The sequence below is a fragment of the Prionailurus viverrinus genome, chromosome D2, assembly GCF_022837055.1.
Source record: "Prionailurus viverrinus isolate Anna chromosome D2, UM_Priviv_1.0, whole genome shotgun sequence".
NCBI lineage: Eukaryota > Metazoa > Chordata > Mammalia > Carnivora > Felidae > Prionailurus > Prionailurus viverrinus.
Window position 1 is genome coordinate 78,225,742 of NC_062571.1, and position 27,183 is coordinate 78,252,924.

Here is a 27,183-nt window from a genome sequence, read left to right on the forward strand (position 1 = left end):
ACAGTAAGGTTCCCCAAGTCTTCCTCATATACTAAATTAAATTCCTCCAGGCCTCCCCTTCCAGACTAAATAACTTAGACATCCCATGTCTCTCTTCCTGAGACACCCTTCCTTCAAACTCAGCCCAGAATCTTTTCCTGACCTCCATTATCCGTAGCCTCCCAAAGAGCCCACATCATCTCCCCCTGCACATCCACACGACAACATGCTCTTCTGACTTCAGCCCATCCAGGCTGTGGCTTTCTCATCCACCTTCCCTACGAGACGAGGAACCCCCGTGAGCTAGGGCCGTGTTCTGTCCAGCGCCTAGGACGGTGCCTGCCAAAGACCGTGCTCATCGGCGTCTGCTGAATTGACGAACAAAAGCCCGAATAGGCATCTACAGGCCTTTTCAGGGAGAGGGTGGTCGATTTCCACCTCCCCCTCCACCCCTCACCCCTGCCTGAGTGATGAGATTACTCATCACCACATTCTGTGATGGGCTCTCCAGGGCCGTGAAGACAGAGGATGGAGAGATTGCCTCTCTCACCACGGAAGCATCCTCTCTTAATAAGTACTATTTCATACTCCAGCGTCTAAGCCAAGTCCACCCCCTATCCTACAATCCTGCCCAAACAGGGCAAGTACAAGTTTGCTTCTCCAATGCTGCTCCAGTTCTAGTGTTCCAGACAATAAAGCATATAGGAAACAGACTCTCAACTTCCCACCCTTCTGTTATTAAACTCTTCTCACATAAAGAACAATGTAAGGGTGCCTGGGTGGCTCATCGGTTGAGTGTCCGACCCTTGATTTTGGCTCAGGTCATGATCTCATGGTCCATGAGATCGAGCCCTGCGTTGGGCTTTGTGCTGACAGCTTGGAGCCTGCTTGGGATGGTCGCTCTCCCTCTCTGCCCCTCTTCCCCACTCATGCTCTCTCTCAAGATAAACATTAAAAAAAAAAAAAATGGGGCGCCTGGGTGGCTCAGTCGGTTGAGCTTCCGACTTCGGCTCAGGTCATGATCTCACGGTCTGTGAGTTTGAGCCTCACGGCGGGCTCTGTGCTGACAGCTCTGAGCCTGGAGCCTGCTTCCGATTCTGTGTCCCCCTCTCTCTCTGACCCTCCCCCGTTCATGCTCTGTCTCTCTCTGTCTCAAAAATAAATAAACATTTAAAAAAAAAAAAAAGAACAATAGAAATGGGAATTATGCTTTGAAAGCACACGTGAGCCCAGGGACGCCTGGATGGCTCAGTCTTAAGGTTAAGTGTCCGACTTCAGTTCAGGTCATGATCTTGAGGTTCGTGGGTTTGAGCCCCGCGTCGGGCTCTGTGTGGACAGCTCAGAGCCTGGAGCCTGTTTCAGATTCTGTGTCTCCCTCTCTTTCTGCTCCTCCCCTGCTTGCGCGCTCTCTCTCTCTCTCTCTCAAAAATAAATAAACATTAAAAGATAGATAAATAAAGTAACCTGTAAGCCCAGGAAAACTTTTTTCAAATGTCAAGTGTGGAAATGACCAATTATGATAATTACTGATTTTTCATTTTTTTTTTTAAATATCCCTTCTGAAGGTTCCTACTTTTCAACTACTTAAAAATGGATTAACAAAAATGTAAGAAATAGAGCATTTTGGAAATCGGATTTTACCTTATAGCCTCCAATGCGATGTTCCTGCTTAAATTCCTTTCCGTTTTTCAGCCACCTCATAGTTGGTGTTGGATTCCCCCCAGCTGGACAGCGAAACTTGACTGTGTTGGCTGCAGGGACCGCGTGCAGTCGCTTTTCCATCTTTTCTGTGTTAGTCCAGTATGGCGCTCCTGTTGTGGAAAACAACGTTATAACGTACGGAAAGGGAGCGCTTCATTTCCGTGACACGGAAGAGAATTTTACTTTGTATGTGAACGATCTGACATTTTCAAAATCTCTGGGTAATATTTCCATGAGGAGAAAACTGTTCTGAAGTCTAGCAGATGGCCTAGCAGAAGGTCCCTGGAGATGAACTTCTTGTTAGTTTCTCTTTCTTAATGGGGGGGAAAAAGTGTTTGAGGTACCTTCTCTCCCTTGTTCTTAGTGCCAGAATATAAATTCATGTTGAATCATGCTTTTAAATGCTACTTTATATGGACAGCGACAACGCATACAACCGTAGCAGCTGAGTCCTCCAGAATGGATCCTTTTAGATCACCACACCTCGCAAACGATCGCATACACACACAAGCAAGTTGTGCTCGAAGCCACGTCAACTTACCCACCGAAGCTTTAAAGGCTCAGCAAGGAGATAACTTACCATCCTAATAGGGTAAATTTTTCAGGGACGCAGCATTAACTTCGGAGCACTTTATGTGACAAATCAAAAAGCCCTCGCACTATGTTTTAATTTTTGTTTTTATTTTTTTATTAAAAATTTTTATTTATTTTTATATTTGAGAGAGAGAGAGAGAGAGAGAGAGAGAGCGCGCACAGGGGAGGGGCAGAGAGAGAAGGAGACACAGATTCGAAGGAGGCTCCAGGCCCCGAGCTGTCCGCACAGAGCCCGATGCGGGGCTCGAACTCACGAGCGGTGAGATCGTGACCTGAGTTGAAGTCGGACGCTCCACCGACTGAGCCACCCAGGCGCCCCTGTTGTTTTAATTTTTTAAATGGAGGAAAGAGTTTTTGGTGGTTGTGAATGCCATAATTCTACTACCATGTCTGAGCAGAGAAAAACTCACTAGGAGGCTACGGATTATATGTTATGTAAAATTCAGCCCTCTGAATGGCCCTCAAAGTCATGGATACAAACAAGCGACCCTTTAAACTCAAAAGAAGACACAACTTTTTAAGTTGCCAAATGAAGGGCATTTGATCTGAATCAGAACCACAGCGTCAATCCAGGATACCGCCATAATTCTTCATGCCGGCCAACAACAACGGCTACCGAGCACTGACTGAGTGCTTTGTGTTTACCAAACAGAGCTCTAAAAGCTCTTACGTGTTTAACCTCTTAATCCTGACACCAATCCAATGAGAGAGGCATTATCACGATCCCTGTTTAGAGATGAAGAAAGTGAGGCACAGAAAAGCTACAAAGCTCGAGAGAGATACAGGCAGGTTTGAGCCAAGGCAGTCTGATTCCAGAATCTTTGCCCCTACTGTCCGTGGCTAGTTAAGAACCAGCTTCTCCAAGGGGTTGGAATCCATCCTTTTCAACCGCTCTGATGTTGAAGACCAAGAGTCCAGGATAGCCAGGCTGGCCCGAAGGCACACTGCCTTCTACATCACTGCCCAAAAGTTCCACTGAAACCTTGTACAGCTACTTCACGTCTCACACGTAAGTTTCTGTCTTCGCAAACTGGTAGCCAAAATTCTCCCGAAGCATCCATCCGCGGGGCCTCGGACATTCTAGAACATCCTAGAACACCGAAATTCTACGAGACTGATTCCTAACTGTGTTTACTGCTGCTGAGGGTTAGGCTGAGAAGGAGCACACCCACTCCACAAACCAGAGGCAGAAGGGCCCAGGCAGGGGGTTGGTCTCTGACACAGATTTACAAGCCCCCTCCCTCTATTCTGTGGATGACACAGCTCGCTCCTAAGGGGTGACAACAAACCCCTTCACTTAGCCGGATTTTCGTGGCACAATTAGGAATCGGGGTAAACTACCTACCCCTGTTTGCCTCACCCTTGCTCTTGAAACCTGGCTATGAAAGGTGGAGCGGAGATTTCTTAACAAGGGCATGCTGTACCTTCTTTGTCCTTGTTTATCTAAGCGTCAAGGTGGTGGGATACAGACGGGAGTCTCCACGATGTGCCAAGAAGATGGTGCAAGCAAGGCAAAGCTGAGGTGGTCAGTCCTGCATGCCAGGGAAAGAAAGGCCTGAGGGTTGGGGCGGCGGGGGGGGGGGGGGGGGGGGCGGGAGGGGAGAGCCAAGGGTAAAGAACGGGGCTCCACTCTTTCCTCTGAAATCAGCTGTATTTGCAATGAGTAGACAATTTGGTAGCCATGTGGCTTTGGGTGTCAAGTGCCCCTAAACACACCCAGTCTTCTGAGGGTTCACCAGGGAGTATCTGATTACCATTCATCACAAGACTCCCAGGGCCTGGCATACACTGGAACAATTTCAATAATCTTTCACTCTAAAAGCTTCTACTTAGAAAAATCCAGCCACAGCCACAGCCACTGAAAAGAAACCATTAAGAGCACAAAATAAATAATGAGCTTTGTTGCTACACAAAGACTTTTATAAATCTGACCTAAATGAAAAGCATACCTCATGCTGTCAGGTGTCCGTACTCATGTCATTTGTGTAAGTAAACACAATAGCCTATTCATACGAATTAGCTAAATATTAATGTAGTGACTCTTTGAGATAGCATCGATTACGGCTGAGCTGATCCTCTGGAATGTCTTTTCTTTTTTACAGAAAAGAAATCACCAGATATGTGCTTACATTCCATTAGGCATGATTTTTACGTTCCCTAAAATGTTAAAAAAAAAAAAAGGGGGGGGGGAGGATTCCTAGTTTAAGGAACTAGGAATGTTGCTCTGTTCCTCTCTCACTGGGCTAAGCTGTCAGGGAGACCGTAACCCACGCAGGGATCACCCCAAACCACATGAGTCTGTACAGTCATGGCCTGTGGCAACAGCACACTGGCAACCAGCACCTTCGTCTTGGCACCTAAGGGATGATTTAAGGACAAGGGTGAAAGAATTTTGCTGGAATTTCTGGCAGGAAGCCACTTCCCTGGGGTAAAATTTCAATCGTCAAAACTGCACCTATAAAACCTGCTCGTGCGAAATAGACACACAGCCATGAGGCAGGGTTATGGGCACCATACTTGTCACCTGAAGTCACTGGGATCCCAGGTGGGCGGGGCACCATAAAATCTTATCAACAAAGCAGAAACAGATCGCCTATGTGGCTATCACTGGAAACCCACATTTGCAACTTTCCCTTTTCCTGAATACCTGTAAATAGTGACTCCACAGAAAGGCCATCGAGCCAAGTTTTCAAGGTCCTCTGTGTGGCAGCGATGGGCCACCCCAGTGCTCTGCCCAGTTCCACTCTGAGTGAGTGCTAACATCATACAGGACAACACCCTTCTGCGACTAGGCTTTTCTTTAAGATTTTGAGCTCATGAATTGTTTTAACGAGCATGACGCTAGAGGGGAGGGATTATTTTAGTATTTTATCATGGCTTCTCCTGAAAGAAACTAGTTTTACGTGAAGACGGGAGAACCTGGAAGGTCTAGAAAAATAATGGTACTGTAGGACTAGCCCCGTTGCGCTTCCTTCATCGGTGGCCTCATGTCTTCTGCAAACTCTATTTGTTATCTCCTGCCATTTTTGCAGTCTGGACACATGGAAATGCCAGCCACCATCCCCGCCCCCCACCCCAAGAACGACAATGCAGCTGGTGAGAGACCAGGACCAGGCTCCGAAGCAAGCTTTTCTACCTAAGGAGACCTCTTTTCATACCATGGCTGGTGAACACGCAGAGGAGGAACTCACTTAACAAATTAACGATCTACAAAAGAGAACACATAGTAGGTGCTCCGCACAAATGTTTCCTCAACAACTTTATAAAAGAGGAAAACTATAAGCCAAGTCTCCATCATGTTGTTTCAAAGAAGGGTCTGAGTATCCACTTAATGTATCTTCCCTAGCATAATCTTAGGGAGGCAGGAGGAGTGAGTTTCAAGTCAATTAACAGAAAAGGAACTGTGGAAATCTTGGATGGCATAAAAAAATGAAATATACTAAATTGGAAGCAAACAAGGTGACCTTCGTGACAGGTTCGTCCCGTCTGCTAGGACACTCTCAGACCTTCTGATGTAACATGTAGCTAAAGAATGATGCTGAGTCATTAAACAGTAAGAACAGTAAAACCCAGCCAAATTTAAAAAATAAGAAAAATCCATCGTAACGGGGCACCTACTCATTATCATTTTCTATACTGAAACAGTTATTGTATACCAGTGATGAGTCTAAGTAAATAGAATTATACTTTTAATTCAGCAGTAGTCTCTTAAGATGTGCTGGTTAAAAAGAGATGTATAACCCCACAAACACTTCCCTCAAAGTTCCTTCAACATACCACCTCCATCCCACAGCACAGACTGATCAAATTCCTTCACTGGGCTTGTCATTTACATATGTTTCCATCACCAAGGTGTCCCCATACTGAAATTTATTCCATTCGATGTCTGCTGACCAGTAAGACTAGAGCATCTGAAGGGGACAGTGTAAGTCATCTTTAGCCTATGGAGTAGGCACTCAAGTGTTTATTACATGGATGGATGGATGGATGGATGGATGGAAGAATGTACCAGATGAACAAGTGTTAAAAGCTTGAGCTATAAAATGAGGGAGGTGAACTGAGTGTTCTGATAAGGGCCCTCCCTATTCTAACATTCTGTCCAGGTATTCCAGGCAGATATTGATTGTGTCAACAAATGGTAGGATTAGAGGGTTTCTATGATAACGTAATGAAAAAACATGGGCTGCCCCCACAGAAGCCCTTCCATGCCCCAGTATGTATCTCAATACAGATGGCTAAGGTCTATAGTCTCCTCTCTTTCTGAAATCAAAAAGAGAACACAGCCCAACAGTTTAAAGGAAAAACACGGAATCCTATTACCACTGTACCAAAAGGCCTCGGTGACCATCTGGTCCAACGGCTGACGTGATCAATGTCATCCAGAAAGGTTAAGTGATCTGATCAAGGCTGCATGGCCAAGGCCAGGCTGAGGCTAGACCCAGGACTCCAGCTCCCTGGGCTGTGCTCTTTCAACCACTCCAGGCTGCCCTTTGAACTCTCCCATGGTAATTAAGTCAAAAGTTCAAGATTTATGTGAGCTGCGGACGCTAATGACTGCCAACTGTATTTTTATTGATGCAAAAATAAAAAAACAGAGCCTGTTTCAGCTCCTAGATTAAGTCTCACAAACTCCCTAAAGCCCCACTAAGGCCTCTGTCTTAAGTCTATAATTAGGGCCTTTAAAAATATCACTAATCAGGACATTTGAATGCTTTGACCCTGACTGGGTGGGGGTGGGAAGAGGTCTCTGAGCTCAACCATACAGTAGACTGAGGTTCGTGTTTTCAGTTTTGCATAAGCTAAGAGAAAACAAATCCAACAAAATATGGAGATGTGAGTGAATGTGTGATTATGGGGGCGGCGGGTTTTATTTGAGAATCTCATTAAAAACAACACCTTGCCGATCGGTTGAAGCACTGATAAGAAGCCCATTAAAGCAAACAGAAAAATGACCCACCTTTGAAATGCCTGAGTCCACTGGGCGACCAGCTGCCCCGTGGGAGCTCCTAGGATCTGCCTTCAAAAGAAAACTCTCCAGTTGTTGGTTATGCTGGTTGCCCACACGGGAGGCCAAGAAAGAGATAATTCAATCCAACCTTCCAGATAGAACGCCATCCCTGGCTTTTGCGAAAAAAAAAAACACCCAAACCAATTTAGGATGAGGTTTCCACTACAAAGAAATGTCCAAAAAAAAAAAAAAGTTCAGGAAGCCTGTGTGCTTTGGGTTTTTTTTTTGTTTGTTTGTTTTTTTATTATTGTTACTATAACTTTCAATTCCTGGAAACTGCATAACCCAACTAAGAAACCAACACATTTACCAACTTAGCTATAACCCCTACCAAGTAAAAGGCCCAATTAGACCAAAGGTAACTGACTATAAACTGTTATTATCAGCAGGTTGAGCAACGAAAGAAACATGGAATCCCAGGCCAAGTCCCTTCATTTTCCCTAGCCAGTTCCAAAGACAATTGCCAACTGCCTTTCTCCCTGACACAGGAGTACGGGCACCTGCAGGTCTCAACAGGAATGAAAACCAAAATGGAAAATTGCCTTGTCTCTCTCCTCCTCACTCAAGAGAAAGAACCACTCCTGGAGCACAGATCTTGATAAAGCTGCCTCGCTATCAATTCCTTCTAGTTCAGCAGTCAACCTGAACTTTGTCAATCATGGTTTCCCAAGAAACTCTTCAGAAACATGAATCGCTGAAACACAAGCTTGAGGTAATAAAAATCACCTGGGAAAAAAAGGGACACGCAGGTCTACTCATCTGCTGCCAGATAACCCGTCAAGGTACCTCGTGCCGAGGGGAGGCAAGGGCTAATTAAGTTATGCTTTCCGATGCTGAAGTATAAACTCTGAAGCCTTCAAAACCTTCAACCTGGATGCATTTCAAAAATTAGCATTTGAAATTGCAACTTGCTGTCCGGAGAAAGTCTGTTTCACTAAAGGGCATATGCAAGAAGCATTATTTCCTGGCAGCTAGGCTTGTAATGACATCACAGAATTGTTCCGCTCAGGGAAACAGTCAAGCGCGGGTAAGGTGTGAGGTCATCAGTTAGTCAGCTGCTAAAATATGACCCGAGAATGCCCTTGACATCTGTGATGGAAGGGCTTGACTTAAAAGGCAAAAGCAAAGTCAGGTCAATCAAATCAGCCCATTGCAGGGATTTTCAAAGCATGTGCAACAGGATGTTAGTAAAGTGCTGTATTTTCAAAAGGGTCTTACGGTCAATGCGTTTGGAAAACCCTGGGAAAAGCCGAAATTAAACAGATGTTTTACTACAGAACGTTGGAGAGAACGTATTCTGCTGGGGCACCGGGTAAGTCTCTAAGAAAGGGTCAGAGAGTAAGAGGTATTTTTCAAACTCATTTCAAAATACAACTCATTCTTGGCACAGAGCCCTTGGACTAGGGTTCCACGGGATATACTTTGAGAAGCACCAGCTTCTTCTCTTAAGGTACAGGCCAGACCTGAGCATTACTCTGTTTGTAAAGCGCCAGTAAAAGATGTAGAGGAGGACTGTAATTCCAAAAAACATTCGCTCAGCATCGAGGCCAGTCCTTGCCTCCAGCAGTGGTCTACCAGGAAAGGCGGGTCTGAGATGCATCGTGATGCTGAGATGCGAGGGAATAGAACACGTGAAGCGATAAGGAAACCCCCTATGGGGGAGCCCACCTTTGAGCTGGGTCGTGTACCGATGGTGTAAGCGTTAAGGTCAACCCGAATACGGCAAAACAGCCCTCTAAAAATCAGACCAGACCTACTTTCATGGCCCATAGCCAACGATCCTGCCTTAATTTTGGACTTATTTTTGCCCCTGTATTGGACTGCCATGCTTTCTGTAGTCTGTACATACTTTTGGAACTCTACCAGGCAGATGAAAGCTTGCCTTCTCACAGCTAACCACCAAAATTAAAAAAAAAAAAAAAAAAAACAACCAAAACTTAGGAAAGTCCAGAAATGTCACTGTCAGCACAGGGTCACCGGAGCATCATCTGTTAACTTGACCGAAGAGGAGCTTTCAAACACACCCCAGTGACGTCTCCAGACAATCAGAAGGCACCAAAGGAATCAGTCTGGACCCACGGGTGTTTTCCAGGTGCCTGAAAACGCATGGAATTCGGCGCTTCTATAATTTTTCCTATTAATCAGGTCAGGCATTTGACACTGGAGGTGGCAAAAAATTGTTTTAATGGCAACATCCCCTTCCCCGCCTTGCCAATTACCCCGGCCGTGGCATTCCTCTGTCCACACAGGCCACAGCTGCTTAATCTCCACTGCCCCAGGCTGCACCTGTGAATCAGACCAGCCTAATCACGCTAACAGATGGCAGAGGCCAAGTAGCCAGCTAAGAGCTGCTATCACTTTAAATCGTGTCTAATGTTTCACAGGCACCAAACAGAGGCAGCTCCCGACAGCAGTGTCTCCCTGGTACAGCTAACACCAGCCCTTAATCACCACAGAGCACCCACTGCAGGGCAGACGTGGTGTCATTCGAGAGCTAATTACAAAGAACGCTGGCCACAGGGTGAAGGCATGGCATTCGTTAAGTGCGCTCCACTCCCTGGCCCGTCTGCGCAGGCACCGGGCGGTTGGGACCCGTGTTCGGGACGAAACCCTGGAGGTCCATGGCAGGTAATCCCTCGCAATCACCAGAAAGTTCACTCACTTCACTCGGTCTACTTGTTACGTAACCCATACCTTGCTGTTACATTTTACGGCTTCCCAAGTATTCCTGGGAACAGGCTCTCAGACGTGGTTCTGTTCACCAGGACGAGGCAGGTTCCAGGCCGGCCAGCACAACCCGGGTGCTGCCAGATTTGGACATCCCACACGTGGGCCCCACCTGAGAGCCGTCCACAACAGTGCCGGCATCCTCCCTGCACCCCCACCCCCATATCGTCACCCTGGGGACTGGCAGGGGGGTGCCGTGATTCAACACGCCACGGGCCTGCGAGCGAATGGCGGCTTTGCCTTTTGCTCACCGAGTCGTGAGTTTCCAATCAGGAAAACAGGAATAATAGCTCCCTCCACCTTATAGGGTCGTTGGGGGCACTGCCCGAGCCAGCAACCGGCACCGAACCTGCCCAAAGCCACACCTCCAAAGCAGGGTCATCCACTGCCTTCCCGGCCAGATCCAAAGAACTAACAAGGAGTGATGTCTTCTGATGTCCCAGTGATGCGTTATTAAAAAAATAACCACAATAACTTCCCAAGAAGGTTGGTACAAATCACAGCAGAAGACAGTTTCACTCACCCACTGTTTTATAAACAAGAGCGCACACGGCTCAAGGCAGATCTCAAGGTGTGAATCCCTAACTCGGTGCTTTTCATTCTTCAGCGCACATGAGAATCATCCCCGGAGTTTCCAGTCCGGGGTCTGGGGTGGGGCTTTGGCCTTTTCCTTTCTAGTAAGTTCTTAGGCGATGCTGATGCTCGTGGTCCAGAACCCAAGCCTTCTCTTGCCAAAACAATGAAAACTATAAATGTTTCCCTTTTTGCCTAAGCTGCTAGGAGACTGGGACAAATGCAACTCCCCATTTGACACATTATCCCAGGTCCCTAACAGTATCCATTTTCTCTTCTTGTCTTCAAAAGCCCTGCCTATTTTCATAACCAACTTTATTATTTAAGCCTTGTAAGAGTTTATTAAACTAAAGTCCTTTTGAAAACATGCAGCATAGAACACCTAAGCAAAGAACGCCAGCAACTCATGTACAAGCACTTGGGGAACATTCAAGCCATGTTACTGGAAATATAACTAATGCTACATTTTATCTTTTGTATTGAACGCCGCGACCCACACTTTTCTGAGCGCCCTACAAACACAAACTTGTCTGATCCTCGTAACAACCCCACGGGATGTTATTATTCCCATGTTACAGTTGAAGAAGCCGAGGCAGAGAAGTTAAATTACTTGCCCAGGGTCACCCCCACTTAGAGGTGTCAGAGTAAGAGAGGCCGAGTTCTTCTTGACCCAGGTTCTCCCACGTGTCACTGCTCCGTGTTAACAGCCTTTGAAAAGCAAACAGTACTTGCTGGCTCCCTGCTCTGTCACTGTCTACAAAGCAAGGCCCCCTTCCCTTATTTCCTCTCAGCATGCAGCAATGTCTGAAAAGGTCACGGTTTCTCGAGGCGCCTGGAGGGCTCAGTGGGTTAAGCGTCCGACTTCGGCTTAGGTCGTGATCTCGCGGTCCGTGAGTTCGAGCCCCGCCTCGGGCTCTGTGCCGACAGCTCGGAGCCTGGAGCCTGCTTCGGATCCTGTGTCTCCCCCTCTCTCTGCCCCTCCTCCACTCACGCTCTGTCTCTCTATCTCTCAAAAATAAATACATGTTAAAAAAAAAAAAAGGCCCCAGTTTCTCAACCTCAGCCCTACTGACATTTTATACCAGATCCTTCTTTGTTAAGGGCTGTCCTGTACATTGCAGGATGTTTACTAGCAGTACCCCTCGCTTCTGCCCACTGGAGGTCACTGGCATTCTTCCTCCCCCTACTGAGACCACCAAGTGTTGCCCAATGTCCCCCAGGGGAGTCCCAAGCAGGAGAATCCGCCCCCCCCCCCCCCCCCCCCCCACGGCTGAGAACCACTGAGTTAAGCCAAGCACCATCAAAGGTTACAAAGAAGACCAGGGTGGTACGTGTTTTCTACTCGTATCACGCCTCCGAACAGTGAGAAACCGGAGAGAAAACGAAATTCGAGGACAGAAAACTGGGAACTGCTTTCGAGAAAGAGTGACTTGTGACACAATAAGAAAGGACAAACGGTAGAGAAGGGTACACAGGAACACTGGTTTATTCTCAGATTAGAAAGCCAGGAGAGGAGACACAGCAGAGGAAAGTCAAGGGCCGCAGGGCACAGCGTTCTGAAGAGTGGACAAGACGGCAGGTTAGAGTCCGGACTTCCCACCAGGCTCTGCTCTCTCGGGGACCTTCCGAGACGGCCATTACTTACTCTTGTTATTGTTCTCACTGACAAAATCCTCGGAGCCTTCCGTGTCGTCCTCATCATCTCCGGATGAGATGGCATCTGTATTCAAAAGAATATATCCATGGTTGTGTTTTTGCAAAGCAAAAGGCTGTAATCACGTACAACTTAGTCCTTCTGGACAGGGAATGCCACAACCCAGGAGCCCCCGCAAAAAGTCTGAGGTCTTGTTTAGCGAAGATGGCTTTAAGGGCTTCAATTTTCTCTCCGTGAGGACAGTTGGTCTGTATTAGGATTCCCAGTGCTTTCTGCTTTCACGTTTTTTTAAACATACTGTCAAGTTGGATATATTAAAACTGGATTTTAAGCTTCCAACAGTATTCAAGGCCCCGGCAAATTTGCTGATTGCGTTATTACCCAAAGATTCTTTCCAACACCACCTTTCAGTTGTCAGGATCCCCTTCAAGAAGGGAATTAGTCCCCGGCAGAATTTACTAACTTCTGAAAGCGAATCTTTAAACTTGGCCAGAAAGGGGACCTCCATCTAGTTCCCCCGGGCTGCATGGGAGAAAAATCAAGGAGAGAAACTCGAGTTTTAATAAAAGGAACCCGAAATCTTCCATATCAAACTGCAATCCTGTATTCTAACGGCCAAAGATGCAAACAGTATGGGGGGGGGGGGGGCGGTGAGGAGATGTGTTTTCTACTTCTATAAAAGCATGCTGTCTTAAAAGAAAAATGCTACCTTGCACATGAGAATCCTGTCATTTTTAACGACCAGCCCCTCTGGCAGAGCCGGTCCCCGTGGAAGAACTTCAAAAACAGATCAATAACAAATTAGGGAGCTCTGTGCGTGGCATCCAATTAGCAGATCCCACTAGGAGTTCCCTTGTCCAGTACAATTTCACCCAGAAAACGGCTACAGAGAAGAGAGAGCAGAGGGCGCGCAGGCGGACTCACCTGTGACATTGACCATGAAGTAGACAGCCTCGCTGTCTACCGGCCTAGCCGCCGTGCAAGCATAGAGGCCGGAGTCTCTAGGCGTGGCACCTTTTATCTGCAAGTACTCCCCAATAAGCACTGTCCTATTGTTGGGCCCCAAGTGTACCCCATCCTTAGTCCAACTGATCATGGTGGCATCTCTCAACGGACAGCGCAATTCTAGCGACTCCCCGGGCGCGGCCACGTAAACTTCAGGTTGGGAGATTTGGTATTTGGTTGGCGGCTCTGCAGAAAGGTGGGAGAGAGAAGATGGAGACAGATGGGAAGGAGGAAAAGGAGAGAACGTCCAACAAAGGTCAGTGGCGGCCCGTTTATTCCTGGGAGAGGCGGTTCTTGGTCTGCAAAGGGCCCCGGCAGGCGTCGGCTTCCGCCTGCACCCAGGAAGCCGTGCACAGAGCAGACGGAGTGTCTGAGACATCGACCAGAGGAAGTGCCCAATAGAAGCGGCCCCACTTTGTCTCCACAAGCTGTAGGGCCATAAACACACACCCAAAACCCAGCGTGGAAGGATAATGTAAGAAAACTTTGCAGTCTGTTACCAATCCAAAGCCTGCTTACAAGGGTCACATGTGGGGAATTCTATTCTTGTGGCATTTTTGATCTGTAAGGACGTGTGTTTTACAATTTTTTTATTCAATGCGACTGCATGGCTGTGTCTACACCTTTACACACACACACACACACACACACACACACACACACACACCATTTGCGCTAGACTTTGCCTGTTGTCACAATGCCGAGCTTCTTAAAATGAAATGCCCAAACTCAAGGGACGCTAATGGGGACTTGTACAAAACTCTCAGGCTCAGATCGCTTTGCTGGCCTGGAGACTTAATACTGCGCTGGGTAAGCTGGAACATGCTGTTTTTCTTAACACCAAAAAGGACAAAATGCCCCAGAAAGCCAAGAGGAGGTCTCCGTATCGTACCTAGACAGATCTGGAAATGAGGCAGCTGAGCACCTGACCCTCTGACACGTTCACAGCTGGGTCCCTCCCTGCCCACCAGCACCCACCGCACACCCTGCGCTCCAGCCTCCTTGGGGCCTTGGCCTTTAACTCCTTGAGAGGTACTCCTCCCTCCCTCGCCTCCCCGTTAACCCAACTCATCCTTCAAGGCCCAAATCATCCAGCTGGATACGAGCTTGCCATCGGTCCCCCGGGCCTGGGGGTGGAGCAGATCTCCCCTCCTCGTTCACCTGTCCGCTGAGCCAGCTTCTGGGGAAGCAGCACGTAGCTCACGGATGTGTCCTGTCGCCCAGGGGGACAGCAAAGATGTAGATGGAGGGCTCAGGTCTCCTCGGGTGTCCCTCTTGCCCCAAGCAACACACACATGGCAGGGGCCCGTGCTGAACGTGACTGCGGTCCCCAAATCCTCAGGGCAAGAGGGGACTCAGGCAACCTGTACAAGCACAGCGAGAGGGAGCCACAGGCCTCAAGGGGAGCACCCGGAGCCGCTGGCCGGGACCCACGAGGACCCATGAATGGGCTTTCATCCATCACAATGGGAACTGTGAATGGTACCCAGAGTCCCAGGCCCAGGAAACATCAAGCTTCCCAGCGCTGGGATAGCTCCAAATCTGGGCAGCATCACAAGGCAACTGTTTTGTCCTTCTGAGTGCAGTCTGGACAAATCTCCCACATGACAATGGAATAAAGTCACTCCGTGCCTTAGCCCCACTGCTGAAGGAACAGTGAGGACCGTGTGCATCTGGTTCTAGAAATCCTCACCACCACCACCAACAGCCAACATGGGAGGGCCAGGGCTCCCCAAAGGGGCACCTTCAAAGGCACACATGCCAAGAAGAGCCCAGACGTTGAACGGGACATAGAGAACCACCACCACAACAGCAACAACAACAACAACAAAATAGAAGAAGAAAATAAGAGTCTGACTTAACATGGACACACACACCCTGAAACGAGGGCAGAAAACGCCAATTCGCAGGCTACGCTTCCCGAGTAAGTTTTGTCTTTCTCATTCTACATCTACGAGACCCCTCCTACGGGCCGTGCTTTGTTCTAGATGCTCAGGGAGCAACAGGGAACAGTAAAATCCCTGCCTCACTGGTGGAACTTTAATTACGGTGGAGATGACCGACAATAAACAAAAAGCCTACAAAAAATACATAAAGTACAGGAGGCGGTCTTGTCAGGAAGCCAAATACAGCAAGACAGCGGTACAAACAAGACAGAGGGGGAGGGCTCTCTCTAGAGCAGGAGCTGGCAAACCACGGCCCCCGGGCCAAACCCAGCCATTGCCCGTTTTTGTAAACACCGTTTTCCTGGCACGCAGCCACGTTTGCTCCTTAAGCGTTGTCTGGGCCGCTGTTGTGTCACAATGGCAGGGCTGAGCGGCTGGAACGGACACCCCACGTCCTCTGCAAAGCCTCGCCCTTTACGAAAAGTTTGCCAACCCCCGCCGTACGGGATGTTCAGAGAAGGCTGCTCTGAGGAGTTGAAGGGCAAAGGGATGTCTGAAAGATGTCGCCGGGACCTCAGCTGGAAGGTTCCTCAGGCCACACGCCTCCTGAGCTTGCTGAGGCCCGAATGCACCTGAATTGAGGGACTCCTAGAAATATCTTGAACTCTGAAGCCCGCGCAGGACAGAGAAAAGGAAGAAAAATGTGGGAAAGAGGGGAAGGAAGAGAAAAAAGGAATTCAGCGCGACCCCGGATCGCGGACCTTGCCCCATTTCCAGCGGCTTGGAGTCCCATCGGAAGTGATGGTGCCCCACAGGACACCTGGCCGAGTCCCTTTCACAGCTGGTTAAAGCAAGGATCAGATGGCATTTGGGTCCCATATAACCAACCAGCAATTACCGAAACAGCACCCACAACGTTAAGAGTGAATTTATCGTGGATTAGCCTGGGTCACAAAATAATATTTATCGGCACCACACGGCATCGTCAGCAAGGTACCGAGAATACTACAGAATCTGCTTTCCTCTGAGCCAGGACCGGACATGAAGAGAGTGTCTACGCAGGAGTGGCTGGACCCCGAACTGCGAATCTTCACCCTCTCAGGGAGACGCGTAGCCAGCCTGCCTCTGCCCTGGCCCCTCCCATCAGGAGAGCCATGTCCCTATTTCGTGCAGGCAGGAGAATGTATGGAGACCGCTTTAAAAAAAAAAAAAAAAAAAAAAAGATAAGCCAGATACTTGCAATTAGGACGCAGAAACCTCTCTCTCCCGACAAAGGTAGAGTTACGATTTCCCTGTTCTTAAAGGAACGCATTTTCGCTGAGAATATCTGGCTTCACCTCAAACAGGTAAACCACTGGGTCTCGCGGAAGCCAGGGGTGCCCGGACCAACGTCACAAAGACACCACCACCTGCTGGTTGGTGGTAAAGGAGGAACGTGGCCCACTGAGGCCTCAAGGGCAGGGACCGCGTCTCGCGTGGGGCCGGACACACGGGAGCTGACGATAAATGTGCTGTCGTGCACAAGAAAAAGATGGTCCCCTGAGCCCCACTCCACTCCGTTCCTGCTTCACCTCTCCACCCCCGGTCCCTCCCCCACCGAGGAGCAAGAATGCCGAAATGACACGGCATTGCTTGTGAGGATCCGATGAGCCAACCAACAGGAACCTCGGCGTCCAATCTATAACCTGTCGGGCCCGTGACCGTCACTTCCGCTGTCCTTCGAGGCTGACGACGCTCACCACGCCTCCGGCACCACTATCTTCAGAGGATGCTCAGAGAGCGTCTGGATCAGTATCTCCACAGACGCAGGTCAATGTTCCGGACAGGCTCCCATCTCACCCGGCCCGTAAGAGGACTTTGGCTCAACGTGGTCCTTCTCTCCGGTAAAACCAGGTCAAAACTGTCACCCCGTTTTCCAGTTAGAGGATAAGCTTCAAGGACAGTAAAAGAACTCTCCAGAATACATCACTAATGGTGTTCATCCATTACAATTAGGCCACCTGACTTCAAGCCTGAACGAACCCGCACCTGACAGATCGGTCCACAAAAGGCTCACCGGGTCACTGGGGGTTTGTGGCAACTTCAGCAAAGCCCAGCAATGCGGTGTTCACACTCAGACTGTAGGCGTGGCTTGGGGAGAAGGGCGAATGGGTGAACGAAAAGAAGGAGACGGGGTGCCTCGGTGGCCCAGGGACTTAAGCACCTGACTCTTGATTTCGGCTCCAGTCATGATCACGCAGTTGGAGAGTTCGAGCCCCGTGTCGAGCTCTACACTGACAGCATGGAGCCTGACTGGGATATTCTCTCTCTCTCTCTCTCTGTCTCTCTGTCTCTGCCCCTCCCTCACTCCCACGCTCATGCGCTCTCTCCCTCTTTCTCAAAAATAAATAAATAGGGGCACCTGGGTGGCTCAGTGAGTTAGTTGAGCATCCGACTTCAGCTCAGGTCGTGGGTTCGCGGTTCATGGGTTCGAGCCCCACGCCCAGCTCGCTGCTGTCAGCCTGTCAGCACAGAGCCCTCTCTCTGCCCCTCCCCTGCTTGCACCCTCCAAGTAAACAAGCCTACGTTAAAATTTTTTTGAAAACAAGGAGAGGACTGAGGAAGCGTTTGGGGAAAAACAGTGCCTAGAGAAGGAAGACCGTTGGGGGCAGGGGGAAGGGATGCCACACCGCCCAGGCACACCCCCGCCCAGCCTGTGGGTTCCTGCATCAAACATACCTGGGCACAAGGTGCCAAGGACATGGGCGCTTTGCCTGGAACCCAAACATCTGGCTCAGCGGAGGCCACCCTGTCCCCGCCCGTCCCCAGGAGGCCACTCCCGGCTTGGGTTTCTCTTCTGTGTCTGAATGCTACAGGTGACAGGTGACTGTCTTGCCCGCGCCCTGCAAACATGCTCCGTGAGTGCCGCGCACACACCTGCACAGGTATCTCCCTCACACCGTTCGGTGGGGAGCCAAGAAGATCTGCTAAGTCCTCTGACACCAGCGATGACGCACCGGCGATGCTCCCCGACGCGGATCTGCTTCCACTGACAGGGCCCGGTGCCTCCACCCCCTCCCCACCCCCACCCCTGCTCCAGCAGGCTGCGCGGCCCGCTCTGTAAAGCAGGACCGTTGACACAGGGCAAAGTATTCCCCGGGAGATTTAAACAATACCTTTTATAGTCATATTAATGTTTCCTGGATTTGTTTTGGTTTTTTTTTTTCTGGTGCTACAGCTTACTTTTAACCTTTCTTACGCAGAGCGGGGGAGAAATCCACAGGGAGCGCCCAGTCCAACCTTGTCCCTCGTCTGATCCTGCCAAAACACAATGGGGGAAGGTTCCAGAAGCCACTCTGCTCCACACCAGATATTCTTTCAGAGACGTCCACAGACAGACACAAAATTCTGTCCACCTTTCATAACAGTAATTCAAAGTGGGAAAACACACACACACACACACACACACACACACACACACACACACGCCAGAGTCCGACATTGTCACAGAGACCTAAAACGGCCAAGGGGAGAAGCAGGCGAGGTGACCCCGGTCCCCTGGAGGGCTCACCGTGCTGGTTTCTACGCGTCACATGCACACGGTGGGTGCATCAACTTCGACTTGCTCCCCGGAGGTTTCGAAGGCCGAGAAGTACCAGCAGAGAGTGATCACACAGCTTTTTTTCTTAATATCCAAGTGACTACGTGGATATTAAAAGAACGAGAGAACGGGCACTCCTGTAGCCCGTCCCCAGCATGCAGCCTGTGCGGTCCCTGCCGTGGGCAGCAGAGGGGCCTCATCTGGGAAGAGAAGGACACTGAGGCGGGGGGACAGCCCTCAGCAGGTGAGGGCGGGGATCATGACCTCTCAGAGTGACGTCATGCCAACGTCACTGGCTCCAAGCCGCAGGTGTTCACCTCCGGGTAAACAAGCACAGGGAAGCAAACCCTGGCCTGTATGCGCCCAGAGCCCGGGGAGGGGACAGCCTGTCAAAGTCCAGAAGGGCCGTGACTTATGCGACTTCAACGCACACGTCCCTGGGTCCCTCCCCCGTGTCACCAGCAGGGCCGTCCCGGGACAGCTGAAGCAGGGAGGGAGTTTGGAACAGTAAGCTATTTCAGGTAACGCTTTATGTTGCCAGACCAGCCATAGCAGCACTGCAGACTGTCACTTTTTATAATGTTTGCCTATAAACTTTCCCGTGTGGTTTTTGAAATGGCGCCCAAATGCAAACAGGGAACAGATGGGAAGCCCGCGGCTCGCCCCGTCCGATCGCCTGCTGGAGGGTGGACGGCAGGTTGACACGGTCCGGGGCCAACAAAGCGGCGAAGGCCGGCGGGACGGTGACGTCGCACTTCACAAGGTAAAGCCTTTTCTGGGGTTTCCTCGGGACGGCGCCTTTCCAAATGTCAAGATGCTCGCAGCTAAGAGGCAGGAACCCCGGCTTCGAGGATGCAGTGTGGCGGGGCCCCTGCGACGCGGCCCCCGAAGATGCTCCCGGTCAGAAAGTCAGGGGCATCTGAGCCCCAAACGCATTCCTCCAGAAAGGATCAGAAAGGGAGAAAGAGAGAGAGAACTCGGGAAACAGATCGTCCCCCCACCCGGGGCCTGGAGCTGGAGGAGAGGCCGGGCGGGTGGCAGGGCGCGGGCCACGGGGACACAAACGTGTGCCTCTGGTCGCAGCTCGGCGCTCCCACGGGAACCGTCACGCCAGCACTGGGAGCAGAGCCGTCAACCAGCCTCGGGCTTCCTGGTGCTGCCCTCCCTCCACCACCCTGTACCAGAGGAACAGATATCACTGCTGTGGGCCTGCCAAGGTCCTGAGACAGCAGCGCACAAAATAAAGCTGCAAATGTCACTGCAATGTCACAGCGCGCGACACACACGGCGGTAAGCGGCGGCTGAGCCTGTCTGTTCCGGTTAGCCTCGACTCACCCTCCCGCTCTTTAAGATGGCCTGAAGCGGCCACGCCACGGTCCCAGTCCGAAGTTTTAACTGGCCGATACCCAATTTTCTGTCCATGGGAATTGGAATACCAACCCCCCTCATACACACCGCTGTCCTGAAGCATTTTTACAAGCTGGACCTGAGGGAGGCTGGGCAGTCGAGACGTCGGGCATTACATCACAGCTTTTCAGTAACCCGGAGAGGCCGAAGGCCCAGATCATTCTGCCGGGCACCAAATCTCACCAACAGAAAGACACAAAGGTACCGGGGTCCCCACAAGGAAGTCAGAAATGACCGCCCCCGCCCCGTGGGCCCTACCCACGGAGGGGAGCGGGGGGGGGGGGGGGGGGGTCCCCGTGGGCCCTACCCACGGAGGGGAGCGGGGAGGGGGGGTCCCGCAGATGCACAGACAGTGAAAGCAGGGGCGGCAGAGAGCGGGCTGTTCCGTCTCAGACATCCTGAGAGCTTCCCCTTTGCAAGAAGGGACTTGCAGAAGACAAAAATCCTGTCATGAAACGGAGGCCTTATAAGGCATAGGTGCTACTGGTACTTTAAGAGGCAGGAGGGAGAGACAAACACTCTGTGCAATATAAAGATGAAAGTTCTCTGCCTCGAGAAATACAGCCAACATAAAAACGGGGGACACAAAGAAGTCAGAGCAATGAGCCACAGATACGTAAACAGGCCGAGAGGCCGCAGTTCTCTTCCCGGCCAATTGTTGGGGTGTCTTACAGACACACGTCAGCACTTAAAACCTCCCCGTCGGTTCCACGGGGGCTGTAACAACCACTAATAGCTACCTCTGCCACAGTAGCCTGCCTGTTCCAGAAATTCTGGACTGGCTCACATTCCTCATGATCAGATGGGATAATGGCATATGTTTCCAATATGGCAACCATTAAAAATTATATATTTAGGCACACCCCTCATATAATTTAGGTCTATCTTTGAGATGCGTGGGGAACAGCTTTCCAAGTCTGGAAAGAAATGATGCAGCTGCCCATGAGAAAAGAGTAACGTAGAAATCGTGACGTGCCTAAGAATGCCCTCGGGGAAGCAGGAGTCACCGTGATCACCCAAGATTTGGACCCCAAGTGGCAATATTCACTGCCTATTCTGCCAGCAACCCCTCTCTCCTTTTGATCCTGATGTTTCAGGCTGTCAGTGAATCACGTTCTCCAAAAGGGGGGCGGGGAGGGGGCATAAAAAGGAAGGTTTTCTCCCCGGTCCCAACACCTGCACCAAACTCTTATGTTTACGACAGCAAAATTTCCACTGGACCACCGGGATGCAGGTACGGAATCAGTGCCATCTGCATAAAGTCCCTGGATACCAGCAGCTCTGCTTGAGCAAAAACTTCCACACCGGGCCCTCTGTTCAAAAGAATTTCCCAAGCATGCCATCAGATTGTCTAGTGTCCACGAATCTCCCAGAGGGAAGGTTTCATACTCCCTGTATCGGGAAGGGAACTGGGAGGTGGGGAGGGCCTCCCAAGGAGGTCATGGAATGAAGGAATGAATACGATTTGCCGGACCTGTATTGCAGGACCTATATCACCATCGTTGAGATCAGGAGTGACCCTGCTGAGGTGTCGCCTATAAAACGAACGCGTCATCTCCGGTTCTGAACGTGGTAAAAAGCCACCTTGCTCATCAGAGGCTGCTTCAATTCCCACAGCTGGTCCCTGAGCTCTTCCCGGTACCCTAGCATTAAGGCTCTGGTCCCATCTCTGTCCCCTCCCTGGGCGCTCTTCAGAAAAAGGCAAGAACAGGGGCGCCTGGGTGGCTCAGACGGTTACGTGTCCACCTCTCTTGGTTTCAGCTCAGGTCACGATCTCACGGTTGGGGAGTTCGAGCCCGGCCATCGGGCTCCTCGCTGTAGGTGCAGAGCCTGCTTGGGATTCTCGTGCTCTCTGCCCCTCCCCCGCTCTCACTCTCTCTCAAAATAAACACACGTTAAAAATAAAGAAAAGAGGGGCACCTGGGTGGTGCAGTCGGTTAAGCGTCCAACTTCAGCCAGGTCACGATCTCGCGGTCCGTGAGTTCGAGCCCCACGTCGGGCTCTGGGCTGACGGCTCAGAGCCTGGAGCCAGTTTCCGATTCTGTGTCTCCCTCTCTCTCTGCCCCTCCCCCATTCATGCTCTGTCTCTCTCTGTCCCAAAAATAAATAAAAAACGTTGAAGAAAAAAAAAATTTTTTTTTAAAAATAAAGAAAAGAAAAGAAAAGAAAAGGCAAGAACAGGCTGAGAACCGACCTAAGTTCCAACTCTGCCGCTGACAAATGGTGTGATCGCTTCCTGTGTCTTCGCCTGCAAACCAGGACTGATGATAACAAGCGCGCACACGGAAAGCACCTAGCTCGGGGCCGCTGCCACTCGGCAGGACCTCGAATGTACCAGCGGGAAGACCTTCTAGCTGAAATCATTACTCCTCAGCTGCAGCAGACTACGTGTGAGAGACAGAAAAGCCACCTAACCAGGTGTTCTCAACACGGAAGCCTGGGGATGTAAGAAGACAAAGGGGAACCTTCTGTTCTGTTTCTAGAGCCCCTAACACATAGCTTAGTGTTAATCATCCGTCGTGTCGTTCTGTCTTCTGCTTGTGCACGTGTGTGAGTGTTCCTAAGAACAGAGCGGTGTGGCGGAGGTCTTGCCTCTCTGGGACCTCCTCCTTCCGCACTCCCCCGTATCTGCGAATATGCTCAGAAGCCCGCCCCTGGCTCTTGTGGTCCCTTCCCTATACTCTGCTTGGCCCACCTCTGCAGCTTTCCCTGCCCCCTCCACGTCTCAAGTCCCTGCTGGAAGGTTCCTCCTTCCACCTGCCTGAGGGAGCACATCACCTGACCTTGTCTTCGGAGGTGCCGCCCAAAACAAGCAAGTGCCCTTCCCCCTCTTCCCCTCCAGCAGCCCCTGGCTGACATCAACTCAGCTCCAACTCGGCCCTGAAGCCCCCCGCTTCTCCCTCCTGCCTCCCATCCCACCAGGCCCCACATCTGCACTCCTGTTCTCTGAAAAGAGAACAAGGGCAAGACCTCACCCCTGCAGGTCCCCACCTTCTCTCCAAAAGACCTCTGCCTTGCCCCCTCCCCCCCCAGTCCACCCCATGTATCCACCGCGGACCCCCAGAGCAACCTGGGAAACAAAACTGACCTTTAATTGAATGAATGAATGAATGAATGAACGAATGAAATGAAATTAAATAAATAAATAAAAGACAGAGACCACTCCACACACTGACAGGGTAAAACCCAAAGAATATTCCCCACATTAAGGCCACGGTTGCGTGAGGCCCCACATCCCCCCTCCATCTTCTTCTCCCTCATGCCCTAGACTTGTCTGTTCTCGTGGGCACTGTTTCCTCTGCCCGTTACCTTGCCCCACTACTCTGCCCGGCAGGCTCCTATTCAGCCTTCAGAGCCCAGCTCAAATATCAGCCCCTCTGCGAAAATCCCTGCCTCCCGTCAACACAGCCCGCGCTGTTCTCATCTCCAAGACACTACAGCCTTTGTTTGTTCACCTCGAACCTACAGAGCAAAATACAGCCGCCTCCCCCACCGACCCGACCCTCTCCGAATGACCTTCTTCGGTGGGGGGGATCAGCAGTGCTTCTCAGACTTTCTTCTGCATAAAGACCACCTGGACAGCCTATTAAAACACAGCTCCAACGTTTCTGGGTCAGTAGTTGTGGAGTAGGGTCTGAGCTTCTGAGATTCCCACCAGCTCCCAGATAATGCTAATGCTGCTGGTCCAAAGACCATACTGTGAGAAGTTCAGCACCAGTGTCCAAGGACGAGAGAGTCGGAGACCTGGTTTTGCAGGGATGAACCCACATCAACGTGGACAGCCCCTTCCCATCACCTGAGTCTGAGCCCCAGTTTACAGAACAGGGAAACACCTCCGGGCTAGCCTGCTGCTGGTCAAGGTCATCACAAGGACAAACCAAGAGGCTGCCTGGGAAGGTCTTTGTAACCCCTAAGGTGGGCGGTGGGAACTCATCTGAGGAAAAGCACCCCTCACCCCAGTTCCGGCCAGGGTGGGCCTGGGCGCCTGTGTGTAGGTTATAGCTTGACTCCTAAGTGATCAGATTCTTTCCCCCTACCTCATGGTAAGGCTGATTTGCCTTACTCTGACTTTAAAACAAGGTTTTCTTTCAAATGTATAAATCTGTCAGGTCGTATCTATGTAAGTTACCTAAGTGTCCATCTCTGGCAAATGGAACTAAACATCCAAGGATCTTGGGAGAGAGTTGTTATCAATGCCAATGACACCTGTTTGATGACTTTAGTGAGGGAAGAGGCCTTGGCTTATTAAAACAGCATCTACGGTTCACCTATCCAACAAATCGGGGATACCAGATATTTACATGTGGACCACAGAAACCCCTACAGAGTTCCCCGGACCAGATGCCTTATCACAACCCCAGAGCATGCCGGGAGGAGCCCTGAACACCAAACCCCTCCGGCAAGGCGCCCACCTGTGCCCCGCATGGCACCCAAGCATCAGGAGCCTGTAACAGCACGGGGCTGATGGGCCTGCTTTCCAGAGAGCATGCCCTAAGCCAGCACTGTGACGACATTCCAGAAGCAAGTTTTCCGGGACGGTCACCATTCCACACTTAGGGTTACTCCTGGCTCCTAGAACCTGCTTCCGGGACCCGATCACCTCCCTGACACGGACATAAACAGTCCACAGTGCATACTAAGTGGGTACATGTGGCCTGCAAGTCCCCCAAAGGTCAGATCGTGTCGAAATCCTAGGTGACATTTTCCCCCAGCCCTTCCCTCAATACGTACTTTCAGAATAAGTGAATATTTTTAAAGCGCCCCAGGGACCAAAGAAAAGGATAAGGGGGCGGGGTAAGAGTTACTCCAGGAAGGCAAGGGCACGCCTCTTGGCCTCCTGATCTTCAACTCCGGGCCTTGTGCAGTACCTTTGAGCAAGTTGACTTAAAGGGCTGGACCTTTCTCCTCTCAGCAGGACCCCAGTTCCAACACTTGTTCAGAGCCTGCAGCTGTGTCCCCAGACCCGGTTCCCCCCCCACCCCCCCAGCAGCATCCCGGCCATTTACAAATGAAGGGCTAGCAGCTGGAAACTGGGAAACAGATGGCCCTCCTCCTTTGAACGGCTAGATCTGGCAACTCAGGCCTCAGCAAGTTCGGGCCAGCCTGGTGCAGAAATCTTGTTGAGGCTGAAGGCACAGATTCATAGCCCGAGGGGTCTTTAGCAAGCAGCTGGGTCGGAATGACCTCTTGGAGGGGTTTCCCCTAAAGTCAGCAGGGGCAGGGAGCCGCTGCGGCGGGTGGGGCACGTCCCCAGCTGGCTTTGCCCCTTGCCCGCTTTTCTCCAGTGACTTACAGAAAAAAAGGAAAATTCCTGCGTGGGGAATCCTGTGCCCCAGGACTGGAAGCACGTTCGTTCATTCAGGAAATTCCAAATCTAGAAGGGTGCCACCAGGGTTAGCCTTTCTCCTAGGCCCTAAGCCGTGTATCTGCAAAGAGGTCAAACCTTCTGGAAAGCAAACTTTGAAGAGTTTCCACTTCTCCACGCAGAGCCCAGCCCCTTTCAAAACCCATCAGAGCGAGTTCACCTCGGGAGGGGCTATGCTGGGCCCCCAAGCATCTTGGCACACCTGCCCCTCTTAAGCAAGACTGTGCCCCACCCTGCTCCGGGGAAAGGAGGGAGCCTTATTTAAATGCCCAGGTCCTCGGCCGAGGCCCCACTCTCGGAGTTCACTACCCAGGCTCCCCTGCCTTCCACCACCTCCGGCCTCCATGTTAGCCTGGTAAGAAACTGCAGCGGCAGAAAAGAGACTTGTCAAGGAGGCGGCTGAGAGCTACCCTTGACCCAAACCTGTTCACAGGCCCTACCTGCAAAGACGGGCACCTCTCGGCAACAAGCGGAACCTGACGGGGGACAGCGGAGGAGCCAGGCCCTGGATGGTTCCCAAACTGGGCAGGGGAAGAGCTGGCAGGCACATGTGGCTGGGACTGACTGGGGCTGATGCAGGGGGGTCTCCTTCAAGCGGCACCCCGGCTTCCTCAGGGTTCCTGCGACCCTTTGAGACCCACCATGCTTCTTCTTCAGAGCACCTGCACCCAGGACTGGAACCAGGGCCTCGTTTTGGCAATTATTTGACAAAGATCTATGCCCCCCCCCGCCCCCCATTCATAGGACTTGAGACTGTTTTTGGCTTGCCATTCTATGCCCACAGAACTCAACACATGGTAGGGTTTCAAAAAATGTATCCGGGGGGCACCTGGGTGGCTCAGCCGGTTAAGCATCTGACTTCCACTCAGGTCACGATCTCGCGGTCTGTGGGTTCGAGCCCCGCGTCGGGCTCTGTGCTGACAGCCCAGAGCCTGGAGCCTGCTTCAGATTCTGTGTCTCCCTCGTTCTCTGTCTGTCTCTCTCTCTCTCCCAATCTCTCTCTCTCTCTCAAAAATAAACATTTAAAAAATTACGCCACAGTCTGTAAAGGGTTGATGACCTGTGTCTGCCAAGCTCTGGCAGTTGTCCCCCTACCAGGGCTGCGAGGCTAAGAGAGGAAGCTGCAGGTTCCCCCCCGCCAAGCATTCAACACCTCCTCTCCAACGCTGAGCCCCCCTTCTGAACACCTGCGACCCCGGACGCTCCGCATTCACCGTGCAAGTTCAGTGCAAGGTCCAGCGGACTAAACCAGGCCCAAGTCACCTCCAGGTCTAGCAAGCTCCCCTCAGAAGCCACCTTTTTTTAACCACCCAAAATGAATTTTTGTTTGCTTTAAAAATGGCTCTACTGCTCAGCCTCTTCCTCCCCTTGGGACGCCCCTCCTGGCCAAGAGGAGGCGTGGGGATTGCTGCTTCTGCCTTTCCATTCTTAGATGTTCTCTTTGTTCCCCACTTTTGCCCCGGCGTCGTCAAGGGCCAGGGAGGCCCTGACATTTGTCGTTTCCATGACCGTAGGTGGTAGGAGCCCCCGTCTGCGCAGGTGGGCCTTGACCCAACCGAGAATCGGACACGCTGGAGAGAAGTCTGACGTACTATTAAAGTGACAAGCAAAAAGGCAAACATTTAGTTAGCAGTGCCAGGGCAAACGGCCAGAAGCATCTGGGACAAGGAAAAACGGGATGGTCTGCTCCCACTCCGCTGAGTT

General features: G+C 51.0%; 1 protein-coding gene across 10 annotated transcripts in view; it reads right to left on the reverse strand.

Moving 5' to 3' along the window:
* Positions 1-27,183, reverse strand: part of FGFR2 (fibroblast growth factor receptor 2) — a 108,763-nt gene that overhangs the window by 66,046 nt on the left and 15,534 nt on the right. For 5 of the 10 annotated variants that reach the window (XM_047825591.1, XM_047825589.1, XM_047825590.1 and 2 more), the window contains exons 3-5: positions 13,161-13,427; positions 12,228-12,302; positions 1,621-1,790 (exon numbers count right to left, since the gene is read on the reverse strand). In XM_047825591.1, coding sequence (XP_047681547.1) covers positions 1,621-1,790; positions 12,228-12,302; positions 13,161-13,427 — 512 coding nt within the window. The remainder of the gene's footprint in view (positions 1-1,620; positions 1,791-12,227; positions 12,303-13,160; positions 13,428-27,183) is intronic. The other 5 variants (XM_047825597.1, XM_047825596.1, XM_047825595.1 and 2 more) reach the window with 2 other exon arrangements.